Source organism: Pantherophis guttatus, chromosome 9 (genome assembly GCF_059756535.1).
Source record: "Pantherophis guttatus breed Tessera chromosome 9, ASM5975653v1, whole genome shotgun sequence".
NCBI classification, from domain to species: domain Eukaryota; kingdom Metazoa; phylum Chordata; class Lepidosauria; order Squamata; family Colubridae; genus Pantherophis; species Pantherophis guttatus.
The window spans coordinates 31,255,292-31,276,031 of NC_142071.1; the positions used below are offsets into that span (position 1 = coordinate 31,255,292).

The 20,740-nt window shown below is 45.6% G+C and overlaps 1 protein-coding gene across 1 annotated transcript; it reads left to right on the forward strand.

Moving 5' to 3' along the window:
- Positions 1–457: 457 nt before the first annotated feature.
- LOC117670165 (5-hydroxytryptamine receptor 3A-like) lies at positions 458–14,113 on the forward strand. The gene is made up of 9 exons (XM_034425115.3): positions 458–809; positions 6,252–6,418; positions 7,922–7,966; positions 8,152–8,261; positions 9,213–9,382; positions 10,721–10,881; positions 11,530–11,740; positions 12,337–12,570; positions 13,342–14,113. The coding sequence occupies exons 1-9, from the start codon at positions 743–745 to the stop codon at positions 13,629–13,631; spliced, it is 1,455 nt and encodes a 484-aa protein (XP_034281006.2). The 5' UTR covers positions 458–742; the 3' UTR covers positions 13,632–14,113.
- Positions 14,114–20,740: the final 6,627 nt, after the last annotated feature.

Consider the following 20,740-nt stretch of genomic DNA (forward strand, 5'->3'; position numbering starts at 1 on the left):
GAAAAAGTTAGCCATCACTGCTCTAGCCCCTCTTCATGGCTTCCAGATGACAGACCCATGGAGCGTGAATTAGCCCAGCCAGAGGCCCCAACGCTAGTTGTGGGAGGCGGGGGTCTCTTTCAGGCTGACAGCCACTTCCTGCACCCATCATGGGTCCACCAGAGATCTGAACTCTTCCCTCATTAGAATTTTTGAGGTGTGGAGCCAAGGGCAGCCCTGCCAGGGATGGCGCCAATATTATCTGCTCGTGATCACCATCCTTGAGAGGTTCAGGAGAGACCCTGGCTGAAACGCCTCCCCACCCCACCCCAGCAATTTGTCAAGACAACCTCAAGCAGGATTCGTGCAACGCATCTCCTCTCTCGGCTTGTCACATGGCGTGGATCTGCCCCCGGGGGCCGTCTCCACAAGAGGCAGCAGCCAAGAGGATCCGTCCATGATCAGCTTGCATGACATCAGCCGGGGGAGGGCAGGCAGGGAGTGAGTCTCTTCGAATCTTCTCTGCCTGAAACTTGAGGCAGAGGGACTGATGGGCATATCAATTATGCATTTTTTAAAAATCCAACAGATAGGGGAAAACGAGAAAGGAAGAGAGCCGAGCACTCACAGCTTCCTTAATTACATTTAATTTCTCTGCGGAGGCAAAAGGCAGAGGAAGGGGGTGGGAGCAAATTGCAAGCTGCTGTCCACGAGCTGAAGAAGGAAGACGAGTTAAGCTCTTTCCACCCTCTTGGAAGCATCCATGGCTCGTTCTGCCCTGGGAGTCTCCTTGCTCCTGCTTGCCGTGGCTTCCGCGGTGCACTGCAAAGGTAAGAAACTCAAGCAAAAGTTAAGTGGGATGGGTTGCCTGCCTTGTGCCTTGGGTCAAAAGTGTGGAGGGATTTACAGGAGTGGGGTCTGCGTAGAGAGATGGCCAGTGTCTTCCAACTCGACAACACACCTGTGCTTCGGAAGTTGAGGGATGTTGAAAAGAATGAGGGTGAACAGCCCTTGATGCTGGTGGGAAAATGGATGGGTCGAGGGTTTTGGAGTTTGTGTCAATTATTCTTCGTCATGGAAAAAAAAAAGTGGCAACGATGAGGAAAATAAGTATAAATCTTGTTATCCGGGATGGGTGTGGAAATGCTCGCTTCCAAATTCAGAGATATGACTCTGTCTAAAGAATGAGGAAGAAGGGTTAGACATATTAAGGAAGGGTGGATTGGAGCAGAGATTCACCCTGATGTCTCCATGTTCAGAGGTGTTCTACTTCCGAAGAAAAGATGCAGGGGACAAGTGAGGAGATGGGACTTGCTCTCCTGCCCAGGGATAGGGAGCCATTTTTTAGCCAGGCTTGGAAACAAGATGGTCTATAGACTTTTTGTTCAAACACTCTTGTAGATTCCTCAGAAGCAAGACTCTTTCACGGAAGCTCCTGGTAGATCTGAAGAACATTCCCAAACATAGTTCTTTAGTGGTTGCAAAAGTTAAGCCTAGATTCCTCGTTGCTGCAAGAGGAACTCACTGTCGGGTCCTTGGTGCTCTCTGTGCTTGGCTGCTGTTTTCTTGCAGATCTTTAATCACCAAACTAAGTAACATCATCAGTGCTTTTTTTCAAGAGGCAAATGGACTTTCTGGTTTTTCTTTGAAGGCATTTCACTTCTCATCCAAGAAGCTTCTTCAGCTCTGACTGGATGGAGGGGAATGGACGGATATATACTCCTTGCAGACAGCTTGGTCATTTGCATTTTTTAAATCCTTCCATTCCCCACTATCCAGTCAGAGCTGAAGAAGCTTCTTGGATGAGAAGCAAAACGTCTTCAAAGAAAAACCAGAAAGTCCAGTTTTGCCTCTTGAAAAAAGCACCTTTGGGACAACCAGGACCTGGAGACTGAGAATCTCCATAGACCATCAAAAGAAGCAGAGCGTTATTTGAGTTCAGCCAATTCACGTTTCATAAGCTGCAAACTTCCGTCTGCATCATCAGTGCTACAGAACTCAAATTTAGCGTCCTGTTAATTGTCTTCTCCGTTGCAAGCAATCTTTTGCACCTTTAGGAAGTTCTACACTGGTTGGAAACCATGCACCAATAAATAATGACACAATTTGTGAAGCTAAAGTCTGAGACTAGTCTGGGACTCAGGAAAACAATCCTAAATTCCTTGTTGCTTGGAATGGTGGAGGCTGAATCACTGGCTGACACCAAGAGCAGAGGGAACAGATGACTGCGTAGCTGTTCAAACTTCCTGTTTCCGTAGGCACCATGCGCTGGTGCTCCTAATGTTAATCTGTTAATTAAGAGCTTTTCATCTTGCTAAACCACAAGAATCGTGAGGAGCTGGAAAATACTAACAATTAGTGGGCCACTGGGCTTACTTGGTTGCCATCCTAAGACACATTTTGAGGCACACAAATACATCCCGTATGTTTTTCTTTCTTTTGTGCAGAATGATCTTCCAGACTGGCAACAGTTTTCTACCCTGTTTCCCAAAAAATAAGACCTCCCCTGATAATAAGCCCAATTGGGCTTTTGAGCGTATGCACTAAATTAAGCTTCCCCCCCAAAAATAAGCCCTCCCCGAAAATATTTAAATGCACTGCTGGAAATCAGGTAAGGTGGCAAGAGGAGCCCCATCTTGCTCCATGCACCCCAAAATAATAAGACTGAAAATAAGGCCAAGTGCTTATTTTGGGGTTCAAAAAAATATAAGACAGGGTCTTATTTTCGGGAAAACACAGGTATGTTCTCAGGGATCCAGGCATTATTCACACATGTCACCTGTAAATCTTTTATCATTGTGTTTAGGACTTCCTAAATCTCCCTATCACCAAGTGTCAAGAGTCAACTCTAAAGCCGAGAGATGTTTGAGGGCACACCAAACATTGATTTGATGGCACGCCAAACATTCTGGAATCAGGACTGCTCCGTTCTACCCATGAAGCCATGTTTCTTGGGAATGGAGTGAAATGGAAAACTGTGTCTTCCCATTTGTCCCATTCCTCACAATGTGATCTCATCCTGTTGCATATGAAAACAAGGCAGTCCGGAGGGAGGAGTCAAGATGGCGACACACAAGCAGCTTCAGAGACAAGCTCCCGGATTGCAACAGGTCTTCTTGCCGCTTCTTGGCTTAACCCAACGTCCCCCGAATGCCACCCAAGGGCAAGAAAAGAAACCGGGCCAGCCCCAGAACCCATACATCTAATTATGGGGCCCAGCTGCTGCCACACAACCTGCCTCTTTGCCTTTTCCAGGGGGCAAGGGACTTGGTTTCCCAGGCATTATTTATTTTATTTATTTATTTATTTTAATTTGATTTATATGCCGCCCTTCTCCAGAGACTCAGGGCGGCTTACAATGCGTTAAGCAATAGCCTTCATCCTTTTGTATATTTTATACAAAGTCAGCTTATTGCCCCCACAAACTGGGTCCTCAATTTACCCACCTTAGAAAGGATGGAAGGCTGAGTCAACCTTGAGCCTGGCGAGATTCGAACCTGCAGTAATTGCAGGCAGCTGGTGTTAATAACAGGGTGCTTTAGACCACTGTACTAGCAAGGATTATAAAGATCTAACTAAGGCTGGGATTCTTTATGGATCCCACTTCAGCAAAAATATGGGGGCAGAAGAGATGGTAACTGTCCTCTTCAAAAGGAGCTAAGCAATGGAGGCAGAGACACCCCTCACACACACACACACCCCTCAATCCTTCCAAAGATCAAAGCCTTCTTCCTGAGAAGGGGATCTTTGGCACTCTACCTGTAGACTCCAAGACAAGGTCACACGGGTTGACTCAAGATCTTCCTGAATTGATGAAACATATTTATTTGAGACGTCTACCTGGACCGTAGCCCATAAAGCTATCCCTTTTCCTTTATAATAATGGGGGTGGGATGGGGTTAGGTGAGGGGGTTGAAGGCATCTAAGAGCTGATCTTGGAGCCCCAATTGGCCACCTGCCATTTGTGTTTTCAAGAGTCACCGAGACAATAACAAAGGCAGATCCTGCTGCACAGTTAGGGAGGGTGTCTGCTTGCTGCCGAATCCCCCCCTAATTTGTTTTCCTGCTTCTCTTCTGCCCTCTCTGTTGTCTCGCCATCCAGCTGGCCAGATGTGCTCGTGCACAAAACGAACTCGGAGGCATTAGGGATTGTGTGAAAAGGCAGAGGGGCCTGCTTGAAAAGCCGCCTCTGAGCCTGCTTCCCCCAAGCCCTGGCAAATCTATTCCAATTAGGAGCTGCTTGGAAGGTGCGAATTGTGCCCAAGTGGTAGAAAGTCATGTACAAGAAGAGGCTTTGCAGAGAGCAGCTTCAGTGTTTGTCTCGCTTTTTCTCATCACGAGTTGCCTTGCAGGGAGGAGGGTTGTCTCCGAAGCCACTGTTTTGCTGCTAGAGCCAGAAAAAAAAAATGTTTCTGGAAACTTGGAAGGCATCACAAGATTAGCCAAATACGGCATTTCGACAGGTTGCCCCATCAGCTGGCCGCCTAATCGAATCCTTCTGGGTCGAAAACATTATCTTGAGATAAATTGCGCAGAGTTCGTGGTTCTTTACGATTGTTTACCCCCATCTTCATCAAAGCATGTATAAGAAAGTCTGCAGAAATTTATTTATTTATTTATTTATTTATTTATTTATTTATTTATTTATTTATTTATTTATTTATTTATTTATTTATTTATTTATTTATTTATTTATTTATTTATTTATTTATTTATTTATTTATTTATTTATTTATTGGTTCGATTGATATGCCGCCCTTCTCCGGAGACTCAGGGTGGCTTACAATGCGTTAAGCAATAGCCTTCATACTTTTTGTATATACCTGCTTAGTAGGGCTTTCGGGGGGCCCCCAAGCGGTGTTCTTTTTTATACAAAGTCAGTTTATTGCCCCCACAATCCGGGTCCTCATTTTACCTACCTCGAAAGGATGGAAGGCTGAGTCAACCTTGAGCCTGGTGAGGTTTGAACTCGCAGTAATTGCAGGCAGCTAAGTGCTACTTAACAGCACTTTAGTCTGCTGCACCACCAAGGCTCCTTAGTGGTGCAGAAATGCCCTGGACTTTGGCAGAAGACGTTCAGACTAAATGCCAATAAATGAGCAAATTGGCTCCTGGTAGCCTTGGTGAAAGGATATTGTTAGTGTCATAGCTTGAATTATACTGTAGCATGGATGGAAAGCAGAGCAGACTGGACTGAGAATGGGTGGGGTGGGGGATATGGGACCTGGTCTTGAGAAAGGGCAAGGCATGAGTCAGCCATGATGGGGGTACTTGCGGAAAAGATTATTTGTCCCTGAGAAAGAAGAAAAGGGGTGTGAGTCAGAAAGAAACTCAAAATAACCCCACCCAATTTTGGGGGTGTGAGATGGGACAGGGACGGGGTGAAATCCATCAGGTTCTGACAGGTTCTGGAGAACCAGTAGTGGAAATTTTGAGTAGTTCAGAGAACCGGCAAATACCACCTCTGGCTGGTCCCAGGAGTGGGGAGGGAATGGGGATTTTGCAGTATCCTTCCCCTGCCACGCCCACCAAGCCACACCATGCCCATCAAGCCATGCCCACAGAACTGGTAGTAAAAAAATGTGGATTTCACCACTGGACAGAGAGGAAGTTTTCAAGATTTCTGGAAGGTCAACCATTTCTGATTCTCGATGTGGCCTGTAGTGAAATCCAATTTTTTTTACTACCGGTTCTGTGGGCGTGGCTTGGTGGGCGTGGCAGGGGAAGGATACTGCAAAATCCCCATTCCCACCCTACTCCTGGGGAAAGGATATTGCAAAAATCTCCATTCCCACCCTACTCTGGGGCCAGTCAGAAGTGGTATTTGCCCGTTCTCTGAACTACTTAAAATTTCCACTACCGGTTCTCCAGAACCTGTCAGAACCTGCTGGATTTCACCCCTGGGCCTACCTCAGAAGGTTGTTGGAAACCAGCAAAAGGCTCCCTGTTCAGGTAGCAGCCAAACAGGAACTGAGACAATGAAGAAGGACCTGCAAAATACACCTAGGAAGGTTGTGGTGCTGCACAGCAGTGCATAATGTTAACAGAAAAGCAATGTTTAAGAAAAGATCCAGAATTAAATGCTGGAGGTGGAGGAGAGAAGGAGACCAAGAGAGCAGAAGGTTTTCAAGGATGGAAGAAAGCTCCTGTCATGCTATGAATAAGAGCTAGAAGGCCCCAGAGGGAAGGCTAGGTGGGAAAGATGGAAAAATAACTCTGAATAAAAATAAATCTGCAGCACCTACAATGGCATGCTTTGGTTTGGTTTACAGTTTCCCAGAAAATACCCAACAAAACATCCAGCTCAAGCAAGGCTGCCCTGCGCCAGCTCTCCGATTATTTATTTGCCAATTACAAGAAGGATGTCAGGCCGGTCTGGAACTGGAGGAAGACAACCAACGTGGCCATCGACGTCATGATTTATGCTATTCTGAGCGTGGTAGGACCCCTCTCCTTCCTCAGGAAACCCCCCCTTTTTTTTGCTTCCTTGGATACATGAGTGGGGAGCAGGTCATACCCCCCCCAATCAGGGTTTAGTTCTAAACGGCCCCTCCAAAAACTTCTGCACCTTGTTTTTATTATAATGCACCGAAACTTTTTTTAAAAATGGACAATACAAATGTTTGGAATTGTAGGCATTTAAAGACCGAAAGCATCTAAAGATGTTGCCTCTGGTTCGTGTACATCCTCGGCTGCTGTGAAGCTGAAATTCAGAAACTGGCCTCATAAACGGAATCATTCTTTAGACTCAGGGCCGCTTCCTCTAACTGACAGCTGCTCAGAAAACTCTCCGGTTGAGGTTTTCCTTCTTCCAGCTAGTTAGAAGTGCCAAGGACATGCTTTAAGATGGCCTTCTAGATACTTCTGCTTTTCCCAATTTGGCTAATCTGGTTATACGGCATCTAAAGTGCTCCTGATGTTGGGCAATAAAACTGCACAATCATGATTAGTAGAGAGGTGGCAGATAGATAGATAGATAGATAGATAGATAGATAGATAGATAGATAGATAGATAGATAGATAGATAGATACCATAAATAGATAGATGATAGATAGATAGATACCATACATAGATAGATGATAGATAGATAGATAGATAGATAGATAGATAGATAGATAGATAGATAGATAGATAGATAGATAGATGATAGATACCATAGATAGATAGATAGATAGATAGATAGATAGATAGATAGATAGATAGATAGATAGGTAGGTAGGTAGGTAGGTAGGTAGGTAGGTAGGTAGGTAGGTAGGTAGGTAGGTAGATGATAGATAAATAGATAGCATAAATAGATAGATAGATAGATAGATAGATAGATAGATAGATAGATAGATAGATAGATAGATGAGAGAGAGAGAGAGAGAGAGAGAGAGAGAGAGAGAGAGAGAGAGAGAGAGAGAGAGAGAGAGATACCATAGATAGATGATAGATAGATAGATAGATAGATAGATAGATAGATGACAGATAGATAGATAGCATAAATAGATAGATAGATAAATAGAGATACCATAGATAGATGATAGATAGATAGATAGATAGATAGCATAAATAGATAGATAGATAGCATAAATAGATAGATAGATACCATAGATAGATGATAGATAGATAGATTGATAGATAGATAGAGAGAGAGAGAGAGAGAGAGAGAGAGAGAGATACCATAGATATATGATAGATAGATAGATAGATAGATAGATAGATAGATAGATAGATAGATAGATAGATAGATAGATAGATAGATAGATACGATAGATGGAGGGATGGATAGGCAGACAAACCTTTAGATAAAGCCAACTCTCCAGGCTTGAGTCATGGGGAAAGTGGCAAAACCTGTCTCCCTCCCTCCTTCCCAATCTTGGCTTGTTTTACAACCAGATCTAGGGCTGAGCCATCGTCTCCAGTCCTTCAGCCTCAACTTTGCTTTTCTGCTTTCCATAGGATGAAAAAAACCAAGTTCTGACCACCTATATTTGGTACAGGCAGGTAAGGAGGCCGACTTCTCTCTGGACATTTAACTTTATCTCCTTCCTTGTTGGTTCTCCTTCCCTCCTCGTACTGAGCGTGGTTGGTTTAATCCTGGATTGTTAACCTAACATTGTTCGAATGGGTCAGCATCTACTTGTGGGGGTAAACCCGGCATCTGCCACCATTTCTCATCCAACGTGCAGCACTGGATCGATGAATTCCTGAAATGGAATCCGCAGGACTTCGACAACATCACCCAGATGTCCGTCCCCACCGAAGCCATCTGGATCCCAGATATCCTGATCAACGAATTGTAAGTCTGCAAAAACCTTCTTGGGCTCCCCTCCCCTGCCAAAGGTGTGGGTCAGGACAGGTTAGGGGGTTTGGCTGGCTCCCCCCCTTTCCCCTCCCTGGCGCTGCGCTGCGCTTAGTATTCCCATCCATGTTTTTACTTGGCTCGTAACCGGCTCCATCTTCTGTGTACTGTACATTGCAGATGGAGAGAAGGCTGTGGAATTGGGATGGCTCCAGGAATGGAAAACTATAAACAGCCATAATTACCCTTCTCGGGCTGGGCGTTCCGAGGAAGTCTTTGTGGAGACAATGGAGGGGCAGCTGCGGAGCTGCCAAACTCCTCTGGAAAGAGTCCGAGAAGGCATCTCTGGTGCCAACGGGCATTTTATTCCTGCTATTGCCAGACCTTTGCAAGGAGGGCTAGATGGGTCCTTTGGGGAGGAGAGCTCCTTCTCCCGCCCCCCAACTTCCCAGAGCAATTTATTAATGTCAAACGACTTCACCGGCCAACCCCCGTTTTCTTAGAGCAACACGGTGTACAGAAGCCACCAAATGTTCCTTGTTTGTTCTCGTTTCCTCTTCCTCCCGATCTGATTTTTTTTTTAGCAGACTCTTTTGCACGAGTTAATTAATGGGAAGCAGGCAGGTTGCAAAACAGAGTTGTTTTCCTTTGAGGTCCCGTTGCTCGAGAGAATCCATTCTCCACCTTGGAAAACCTGGTCTGGAGATGTTCCAGGGTTGATCGGCATTTAGGAATTTGCCTATAAGTTAGTTAGACCAGGGGTCTCCAATCTTGGCAACTTGAAGACTTGTGGACTTCAACTCCCAGAGCTCCTCAGCCGTTGGCTGAGGAACTCTGGGAGTTGAAGTCCACAAGTCTTCAAGTTGCCAAGATTGGAGACCCCTGAATTAGACCATCGGGGTAGCTTTTTTCTTGAGTTTCCTGTTTCCCCTCTTCCATTTCCCGCAGTGTGGATGTGGGCAAATCCCCAGAAATCCCCTACGTCTACATCCTCTATAATGGGGAGGTGAGGAATCTCAAGCCTGTTCAAGTAGTGACCGCCTGCAGCCTGGACATCTACAACTTCCCCTTCGATGTACAGAACTGTTCTCTGACGTTCACCAGTTGGCTGCATAACAGTAGGTCACAAGCTGTATTGATGAATTCTTGGGGGCCTCCTGTATGCCGCGGGGGGGACAGGGACGACAAACCATCTCTACAGTCCAACTAGAGAGGTCGAACTAGTGTCTACCACCTCTGGTAGTTGCCAATATCCACTTTCCAACCTAAGCAATCCTTTTGACTAAGGAGAAATTGTCTAGCGATGGCTGTTCTCCATCGTAGCTTGATGGGATTCCACAATGAGAAGCCATGATCTGCCCTTTTGCTCTGGGAGAAAATCCCTGGAGAATTTGTTTGTTGTCGTTGAGGGCAGTTTCCTGCATGTTGGCCTTCCTTTGGGAGGATCCAATGCAGAAAAGATTCTAGTTTCAAGACTCAAATTGTCACCAAAGAACCAGTGGGGAAATTCAAAAAATTTGCCTACTGGTTCTGTGGGCGTGGCTTGGTGGGTGTGGCTTGGTGGTCATGTGACCAGTGGGCATGGCTTGGGGGGTTCATGTGACCGGGAAAACCAACTATCACACTTTACACAAAAATAACACAAAAGCTACACAACTGACTCACACACAATTCAAAAGCAGCTGTGGACTTCACACAAAATGGCCCCTGCAACAAGCTGGAACCTCACAGAGTCACAGAGAGCTCAAAAACAAACTATTACACTTTACACAAAAATACTGGTTCGGGCAATAGGTAGTAAAAAAAATGCTTTAAAAAATAAAAAAAAGTTCCCAGATGGTGCAGCACAGCTGATTATAACAGCTGATAGTCGGAACCTCTTTTTTTTTTTTACTTTTTAAAAGCATTTTTTTACTACCTATTCGCCGGAACTGGTAGTAAAAAAATGCTAAAGAAAAAGTAAAAAAAAAAGTTGCGATCGTCGGAATTTTTTTTTTTTTACTTTTTAAAGCATTTTTTTACTACCGTTCGGGCGAACTGGCCTGAACTGGTAGCATTTCTGCATAGAACCATTAGAAAAAGAATCATGCATGATCACAGACTGAATTGACTTAAAAATGGGTTGGCTACAGCCCGTTTGTCTTTTTTGTTTTTTAGGATTTTCATGACTGTTGTAACAAAACTTTGCTATGTTGCCAGGGAACTAAGGTGACGGGAGGAAGGAGTCCAAACAGGCTCTCTGTGACAGTTTTCCATAATACGGCACCTGGATTCACACAACATGCTAAAGCCTAAATCTGGGTTACATAATGGCTACCTTCTCGTAACTTGCTATGAGACTGTGGTTCACACCCTATTTAAGTCAACCGTTGGTTTTTCACCAATCCACCAGTCTGGTGCTTGGGGCGCAAAGAACCACTCTTCTTCGGCATCCTTTTCCATTTCTTTATCCTCAGTACGAGACATCAACCTCTCCTTGTGGAGGACCCCGGAGGAGGTGAAAAATGACCGGAGCGTCTTCATGAACCAGGGCGAGTGGGAACTTCTTCACGTGCTCAGCCAATTTCGAGAGTTTAGCGTTGGGGACAATGATTACTACGCAGAGATGAAGTTCTTTGTAAGTGGCTGGGGTGGGCATTGGAAGGGAACCTGAACTGGGTGTGCCAGGCACAGCATTGGCACAGCAACTGCCCAAAAGACTGGAGGCGGAGGATAAGATGGGACACCAAAAGGAACTCATAACCACCTGATCAGATACAGTAATTATAGCACAGTTTATGGGCAGCCATCCTTCTCATGGTCTAGAACCATGATGGCGGACACACATGCCAGAGGTGGCACACAGAGCCCTCTCTGTGGGCACCCATGCCATTGCCAGCTGTTCTTCTGGGTTCCATCGTATGCATGCATACTGGCCAGCTGGTTCAGTATGTATGTGCACTGGCCAGCTGCTCTGTTCCAGGTTCCGGCGTGCGCCTGGGCGATGGCCAACTGGTCTTCAGCTCGCATGTGCGCTCTGGAACCCAGGACAGAGCAGCTGGCCGGTGCACATGCACGCTGGACCAGCTGCTCCCTTCCGGGTTCCGGTGCTTTGGCATGCACGCACGCTCCAGCTTCGTCACTCGGTGCCAAAAAGGTTAGCCGTCACTGGCCTAGAAGCTGCAGCTGGAGTGGTGTTGCTGAGCCAGTCTGAAAGTTTTGCTTTGGACCTTCCCATCTCTGGAGAACATCCGAAGCTTCCAGATCTCCCTTTCTGTCCTAACAGGTGGTCATCCGGAGGCGGCCCCTTTTCTATGCTGTCAGCCTCCTGCTCCCCAGCATTTTTCTCATGGTCATGGATATTGTGGGCTTCTACCTGCCCCCTGATAGTGGGGAAAGAGTCTCTTTCAAGATCACCCTGCTCCTTGGCTACTCGGTTTTCCTAATCATTGTGTCGGACACGCTGCCTGCGACTGCGATCGGGACCCCTCTTATAGGTATGAGAGTAATAGCAACAGCAATGGCACGTAGACTTACATAACTGCCCCGTAGTGCTTTACAGCATTCTCTGGGTGGTTTACAAAGTCAGCGTATGGCCCCCCAACAATCTGGATCCTCATCTTACCAACCTCGGAAGGATGGAAGGCTGAGTCAACCTTGAGTCCCAACAGAATTGAACTCCAGATGGTAGAAAGGAGTTGGCCTGCAATCCTGCATTCTAACCACTGTGCCACCAGAGTTCCTAATACCTTTATGGTCTTTGCTGGGATATGATAACTTAGTGGGAACACTCAGTCAGGTTGAGGAAAAGAAGAAACCCTTCTGAGATCTGCAGTGGTCAGATGTGATCCAAGAGGACCATCCAACTGGCTTGTGGACAATGTCCTTTGGTTTGCTTTAGGAAGCGGTGCTGGGAATGATAGCTAAGATCAGGAGAATTCACATGTAATGCATATCTGGGACTCAACATGGTGCCTAAGTCAACTGAGGAGAAGGCTGGAATAGATGAGGATGAGGAGCAACTTGATATGAGCAGTGGAGAACTTTGAGGTAGAAATGAGGGTTTGCTGAAGCCTCTGCTCTGCCCCTGCAGGTATCTATTTTGTGGTCTGCATGGCCTTGCTGGTGATCAGCTTGACAGAGACTATCCTCATTGTACGCCTGGTGCACAAGCAGGACCTTCAGCCCCATGTTCCTGACTGGGTGAAGCGGTGGGTTCTAGAACGGGCTACCATCCTGCTCTGCATCCAAGACAGGAAAGCGTTCCGCCCCGTCTGCACTCAAAGTTCAAACATCTCCAGGAACATGGAGAATAACGACAGCACAGGTGAGGAGTCCCCAATCACCTGATCATTCAGCCCCCTGCGATGGGAGTCAGATTGCGTTAAGCCACCATTTGTCAAAAACACCACAACTAGCTGGGTTTACACAAGGTTCGGTTTTGTGTACGGTGTAAACCTAGCTACAGGTAGTCCTCGATTTACAACAGTTCATATAGTGACCGAAGATTCAATGGCACTGGAAAAAGTGACTTATGACCGTTGCATGGTTACGTGATTTACAATTCGGATGCTTGACAATTGGCTCACATTTATGACCGCTGCGGTGTCCCTGGGCCATGTGATCCCCTTTTGAAGCTTTCTGATATGCAAAAGTCAACGGGGAAACCAAATTCACTTAACAACCCTGTTACTAATTTAAGAACCGCAGTGATTCACTTAGCAAATGGAGCAAAACTCACTTAACAAATTTCTCACTTAGCAACATAAATTTTGGGCTCAGTTGTGGTCATAAGTTGGGGACTCCCTGCATATTGGGTTGAATATTTCTCTTTGGCAGAGAGAGATTTTACTTTATGAGCCTTGAAGGTTCGTGATGGGCTAAGGCAGTGTTTCTCAACCTTGGTAGCTTGAAGATGGGTGGACTTCAACTCCCATTCTGGGAGTTTGAAGTCCACCCATCTTCAAGCTACCAAGGTTGAGAAACACTGGGCTAAGCAAAGCGCTGAGCCTCCTTTTCAGCATGCAGGGAGGGTCCCAAACGCATCCTCTGGGTCCGATTCAGCCTTATCCATTTCCGTCTCCATCTCTTCCTCCAGCCAAGCTGAACCACTACAGCTGTGACGCCCCACGGGACTACGAAGGCAGAACGGGTGATGCAACAGCCCCACTGCAGGGCCAGAGCCCAGAGTTGGTGGCACACATCCTGCATGAGATCGCAGCCATCCGCCAGTTCCTGGAGAAGCGAGATGAATTCCGGGATATCGCCTGCGAGTGGCTGCAAGTGGGCTACGTTTTGGATGTCCTCCTCTTCCGTGCTTACTTGGTGGCGGTGCTGGCCTACAGCATAACCCTTGGCACGCTGTGGTCTATCTGGCAGTATGCCTGAGGCACCAGCCTTACCAGGGAAGGGCTCGGCAGACCATGTGCCACTGATTCCCAATTGAAGAATGAATATTGGTTCAACTTTCAGGTTCCCCATAAAGTCCCAAACTACAATCTCTCTTGCTGACGGGAGAGTACCAGTTATTGTCACCCTCTTTATCCCATGTTTTCACGTTTCGGGGTATATTTTTTTAGTTAGGTTCTTCTAAGGACTTGATGTCCCTTGCATCTCCTTGTCTTTATCTGCGTAATCTCTTTAAGAAGGGAAATTTTGGTCCCTGGGAACTCTTTCTTTTTCAGGGAATTTCAATCCCCAAGATGGCTAATAGAAAGTTTAACTGTGTTTTGAAGTCGTGTTCAGCAGCATTTATATTCTGTGTGGCTATTTGCACTAATATTGTCAATTGGCCTGTCTGTAAAATGGGCAGCTGCTTTTCTTGCCGTGCTCCTATCTGTTCTACAATAAACAGAATTAAACTGAACACATCCAAGAACTGTGAACCTGATTGCTCAGCTTATAAACGAAGAATCCGAGAAGGCTTCTCTGTTGAGTATCTAGCCGAGGTAAATTGTTGCAGCTGTTCTTAAAAGGGAGCATTGATTCGAGTGGAAATAAAATGCTTATTTAAATGGCTAATTTAAAGAATTACCGTCAGACTTGTAAACCAACCAGAGTCACTTGGTTGAGATCGGCATCTACAGAAATTGCATAAATAAATAAGTAAACAAACAAAATATCCAGTCTGGATATTTTGAAAGCAACAATGACATTACATCGTAAGAGAAAGGGAGAGAAGATATTTCAAAAAGGAAGAAGGCCTGAAGTTGCTTCAAGGTGAGGGAGGTGGAAGATGTCTGCTTTGTGCCAGAGCAAATTCTGTTGAAATTAATGCAGCAATTTTGATAATTTCCTGGAATTTGGGGTGACATTTGACTACTCAAACGATTTATCCTCCCGTTCTGAAAGTCCATCAGCATATTCACTGCCAATTTTAACAGATTAACAGAGTTGGAAGGGACCTTGGAGGTCTTCTAGTCTAGCCCCCTGCTCAGCCAGGAAGCCCTATACCATCCCAGACGAAGTGTCTGTCCAGCCTCTTCTTAAAAACTTCCAGTGTTGCAGCACTCACAACTTCTGGAGGCAAGTGGTTCCACTGGTTAATTGTTCTCACTATCAGAAAATTTCTCCTTAGTTCTAGGTTGCTTCTCTCCTTGATTGATTTGCATCTGTTGCTTCTTGTCCATTGTTGATTAGTTCCATTCCATTGCTTCTTTCTTCCTTACAAGATGCAGCAGTTAAAGATTTAGGGGTGAACTGGCAACTTTGATATTAAAAAGTTTGTGTAAGCTAAAACGTCTCACACGCAAGAGCACGGAACGACATCATAGACCCCATATATAGTATCACCCGATCCCTTCCGGCTTTACATACATTTCCTCGAGTCAGAAGTTTATGGCTCGATTTATGTTTATGTTCAGCACCATGGACAGAGCAAGCGGATTTGCCGCATTGGCAGGGAACTGCTCCTGATCCTTTAAAAAAAAAAAACTTCCAGAAACTAAAGTTAATAGGTACCAGAGCATCTCTCCCTCCACGTGTTGCTAAGCTTTAGACCTCACAAAGCTCAAGAGAAGGAAAATTAGAGAGAAATAAATGCCTCTTTCTGCATGGAAGGATTGGAAACAGGAGCTGGGATCTGTTAGGACTCACCACCCACCCTTCTGCCTATCTGCCACTTGGCAAATATTAGAGCAAGCGTCTATGGAGATTCTCAGTCATTCAGGTCCTGGTTGTCCCAAAGGTGCTTTTTCAAGAGGCAAGTCCAGTTGCCTCTTGAAAAAGAGCCTTTGGGATGTTAGAGCAAGCTTTAATGCATCCCAGCCAATGGCCACTTGATGCCAAAAGACACTTCTATTTGGCAAGACGTAAGAAATAGGCAGAATATTCACCCAGCTCCTGCCCTTCTCTTGGGTGGCAAACACTTTCTCGGATTCACCCTATAGAAACCATACATAGGATGTCAATTTCTGGTCAATGGGAACTTCACATTTTGACTAACTTAGAAGAGCTTCACCAAGCAGGTGCCCTTCCTCTGTCTTGGACATTAACTCCAGAATCCCTAACTCTCATGCGTGACTAGAGATTCTGGCAGTCGGTTCAAGGCTTTGGAGAGAGACTGGTATTGTAAGTCCTTGAGTAATTCTCCTGCGATATGTGACCAACAAGCCTCTGAAGAACAACAGCTTACAAACCGTCATCCAAGCATCCATCTGTTTGGGAAGCGAATGCTAGTCACATCCAACTGTTTCTCACAATCGGTTCTTCACCAAAGTTGATCTTTCAGTCCCTCTCCATCTTGCGTTTGCCCAGAAGGTCAGGGCTCCAGCTGAAACATGCATCAGCTGGAAAAATGAAGGATGGTGAGTTTGCCAGGACCTGCCAGGAGGAAGACGTTCAAAATGCACCACCAAGAGATACCGAGGAAGGGCAATTTGTCACAAGCTGCATGTGTCATATATGCCCTGCCAGGGAATGCAGCTTTAGCAACCTATTCATACTGGCCAATATTTTTATAGGTACCAGGTGAGTGCATGGAAGTCCTGGCAGGGTGGGCTTCTGCTAAAATATCTCCTGGCAGCTATCATTTTGATCATGCAACATTTTTTAGGCTGAAGACCAGGGACTGCATTCCGATGCAGGGGTGGAATAAAGTCCAACACAGAATTGGATTCATCTTAATTGAAATTGAATTAAAACAGAATCACATTTCAGTTAATACAATTACCTGCCATGTATTGTGTATTATGTTCCTTTTCTGCTCACAAATTAGAGCTTCAGATAGAATTGTTGGGTTGTTTCCAAGGCCTTGTGGTACCCAGGAACCGAAGTTGTGCCTTTCAAAGCAGTGCCTACCCTTGACTGTTGACTGTTGACTATGGTGAAACGGATGGGCTTGCTCTCATCCCTATGAAAAGCACCGAGTCTCTGAGGTTCTTAAACCCACAATCAATTTAATGCTATACTTCCAACACACTTGTGTGTGTACCAAAATAGTGCAATCTTCTCCAAAGTTACGGTTCAACTTATCTTTGTGTCCAGGATAGTTCAGCTTGTGGTCTTCATACATTGGATATCAAGGAGAGCTCATTTCTCTGAAGAGATTTTGTATTCCACAGTCAACCCTCCATGAATAAGCTAGATTTTCAACTGGAAGGGGAAATGAGTAGTACGGAATGTGACGTGGATATGGAATTTACCTGAAATGAATTGAAAATCAGTGCTTCGAAAAGTATAAATGTGCCTTTTAAGAGTGGGAACAAATTGGTCCTTTGGTCTAATTTTGATTAACACGGGCTAAATGCCCCTTCCAGAAGATGGCAGAGCTTGACTTTGGAACTGTCTGAATATAAACAGTAAGTACTTTTACTACTCAGCAATGATTCTTTAATTCCCACAGAATTAAAAAATAAATAAATCACACTCTTATGGATTAGTTTGGAAGACTTTTCAGACGGTTGAGTTTTGCTTCATTCTAGCAAATATCTGACTTACAGGAACCCTTCAGGATGACTGGCAAGTGGGAAGTGGGTTAGTGCCAGTGTGGGGTCTTGGCAGTGGGGATCGTGCAGTAATGTACTGATGATCTGTAAGTGGCTGGCTATTGATGAGGTGTCCTGTTAAAGAGTTAGTAAGACACTAAATCAGCCCCATTGATCCTAGCGAGATCGATGTTGCTACAGACCTGATCACTACAATGGGCAATTAACAACCACTGGAATGAGCTGCCTTCATGTAACATCAAATGCTTCAACAGACAAATCCAATCGACACATCGATCTGGCACTTCCTGGTGCTGTGACGAGGTGCGTGTGTGTGTGCACATATACCATATACAGTGTTTCAAGAAATGAATGCATTGGCACTCCACTGTCTGAGACGCACTCGTGCCTGTAGGCTGGGTTGCCACATCTAAACCCATTGAACCAAACACAAGTCTATTCGCATAACATGCTAAACCCATACCTGGCTCGATAGTAGTGACTGACAGGGATCTTGGAGTCCTAGTGGACAACCATTTAGAGATGAGTCAGCCGTGTGGAGCAGCTGCCAAAAAAGCCCACGCAGTTCTGGGCTGCATAAACAGAGGGATAGAATCAAGATCACGTGACGTCTTAATACTACTTTATAATGCCTTGGTAAAGCCATGCGTGGAATACTGCAGCCAGTATTAAATGTAAAAAAAGATGTTGAGACTCTGGAAAGAGTGCAGAGAAGAGTAACAAAGAGGATTAGGGGACTGGAGGCTAAAATTTATGAAGAATGGTTGCAGGAACTGGGTATGTCTAGTTTAATGAAAAGAAGGACTAGGCGAGACATGATAGCAGTCTTCCAATATCTCAGGGGCTGCCACAAAGAAGAGGGAGTCAAACTATTCTCCAAAGCACCTGAGGGCAGAACAAGAAGCAATGGATGGAAACTAATCAAGGACAGAAGCAACTTAGAACTAAGGAGAAATTTCCTGACAGTCAGAACAATTAATCTGTGGAACGACTTGCCTCCAGAAGTTGTGAATGCTCCAACACTGGAAGTTTTTACGAAGATGTTGGATAACCATTTGTCTGAAATGGTATAGGGTTTCCTGCCTAAGCAGGGGGTTGGACTAGAAGACCTCCAAAGGTCCCTTCCAACTCTATTATTCTATTCTATTTTAAACCATACAGACGGTTCATGGACCAGAGGTGGGTCTATGGAGAATGGAGATCAGCATTGCCTCTCCTCCCCCCTCTCTTCCCCTCCCCACCAGGATTTTTTTCTGCAAGTTGTCTCATAGGTTACAAATCCCGAGAGGCATCTCTGTTCTGTGTTGGTCAAACTGTATGCAATTCTCAGCACCTGCATTTAGAATGGAGCATCTCCTAAGGACAGACAGTAAGGGCTTGCAAAGAAAAACTGGAAAGGAAAGGTTGGAAGTGTTTGTTGTGTTTAGTCTGGAGAAGCCTAGCCAAAAACCTTCAGCTGCCAAGGATCACAGTCCAGCATGAGGCTGGTGAGGGAACCTTCTGGCTCAGAAGCAGGTGAGTCTTGTAGGCCTCTTCTCTCCGTTGTCCTCTCTGACAGTGGGGACTCGTGGCTGGCTGTCAGAAAGAAGGTCCACATGGAATAGAATTCTTTATTGGCCAAGTGTGATTGGACACACAAGGAATTTGTCTTCGGTGCATAAACTCTCAGTGTACATAAAAGGTATAAGTGATAAATCAAAAGAAAAAGAGATGCATGGCAATAGTGGACTCCCCCTCTTGGAACATTTGAAACAGAGGCTGTTGTGTGGATTCCTGATCTGGACAAGTGTTGGACTAAGGCAGGGGTAGAGAACTCTGGCCCTTGTAGGACTTATGGACTTCAACTCCCAGAATTCCCGAGGCAGCATGGGAGCTGAAGTCCACCAGTCCTAAAAGGGCCAGAGTTCCCGATCTCTGGATTAGGGGATCGCTCTGTCTCCTCCCAGCCTTGCAATCGAACGATTCTGTGGAACTGGTGAACACACAAAGCAATTTCCTTCCCAGCTTTGGGATTTTTCCCCAGGCAGCAGCACCGCTTGACCTCAGAAAGGGACCGGCTCTCTCTCTGGCCAGAAAAACACTGTGCTTTCTAGTTACCCCGTTGCTCTGTCCTGCAAGGTGAGGGCTGTGTGTTTGAGCTGCCCACACGATGGCGGCAGAGCCCAGGGATTCCGCGGTTTACAAGCTGCCGAAGACAAGGAAGGATTCGAGCCTTCCAAAGTCTTGCCACTGCTTGCATCCACGGCTTGCAAGCAGAGATGTGCCGGATAGTAGATATATATTGGGATAACCAGGCCTTGAAATGGAGTGCAGGATTGTCACGCAAAATTGACAAGGAAGTGGGGGGGGCACAAGCCCTTGGTTTCCCACCAGGAAAGGACTGGTAGCAGCAGCCTCTGTGAAGATAGGATGGTGGCTTGCAACCTCCAAGTCTATGGGATTCTCTGGCCCATAAGCTTGCAACCAGCCTCGTCTTTGCGGGCGAGTTGAAATCATTTTTAAAAAGAGTCTGGTTGACTAGAAGTGTTAAGTGGAAGCCCCATAGGCAACTACTGACATGTTGAGTGAATGGTTTGCAGCCCAGAAAAACGTGGAAATTGCTCTAGAGTTGATGAGACAGAAAATCGGGGAAAGCCTTCCAAAGATCTAGCGCCAGGTGGGAACACTCTCACCTGGTTCCAGAGCTTTGGCCATTAAAGTAGAGACAAAAGCTTTGTGGGGACAAATATGCCAGTATTCATCCAATATTAAAGGGAATTTGTGCTCCGGTCACACACATTTTTCAGCCACCGTGAAGTTCTAAAGAAATTCTGCCCAGGGTTCCAGCATATCAGCTGGGGAAAAAAAAAATCAAACATATTGATAGCTACAATAAACAAGAAAGCACCAGAAGATAAAGGACTAGAAGCTTGAAAGGGAGTTGAAGCATTGAGAAGGTCTGAATTCTCTCCGAAGCAACAGAGAAAAGTTAAATTTAGTCCTGACATTTGCAGTGGGGTTACAGGCAGATCTTCCGAATGGGGCTCTTTTCTGACGCTTTATTGTCTGTTGGTGTTCAGAGTGTTTACTCTTCATTTAGCCAACCGGCTAAAAAGCTGGAGTTTCTTCAGCTCTTCCTATCTCCCATGTTGCACTGCTCCTCTTCCCATTGGGCTGCTCCGTCATCCTTCTGAGTGTCTCTACTCCAGGGGGAGGGTTGCTCCCCCAAAACTCAGGAATGTGGGAGGAACAGGCTGTTCTCTGCCATCGTGCCTCTGAACAGCTGACCTCACCGGAGGTCAGTAAATGCAGCCGCATGACATGAGCCCTCCAAAATAGCACATAGGCTAAATAAAAGCCTATGATGAAGAGCCGGAGCAAATGAGGATAGTACGAAAGGGGAAGGCAGCGTTTTCGAATGAAATGTCTAAAATCATCCAGGAAAAGAAACAGGGTGGGAGGGTGGGGGGGGGAGGGGAAGGGAGGGGAGAGATATTATTTTAAAATATGACATTCTTTATGTCTTGGTTATGATGCTCTGACATTTATTTCAAGACAGAAGTGCATAAATTC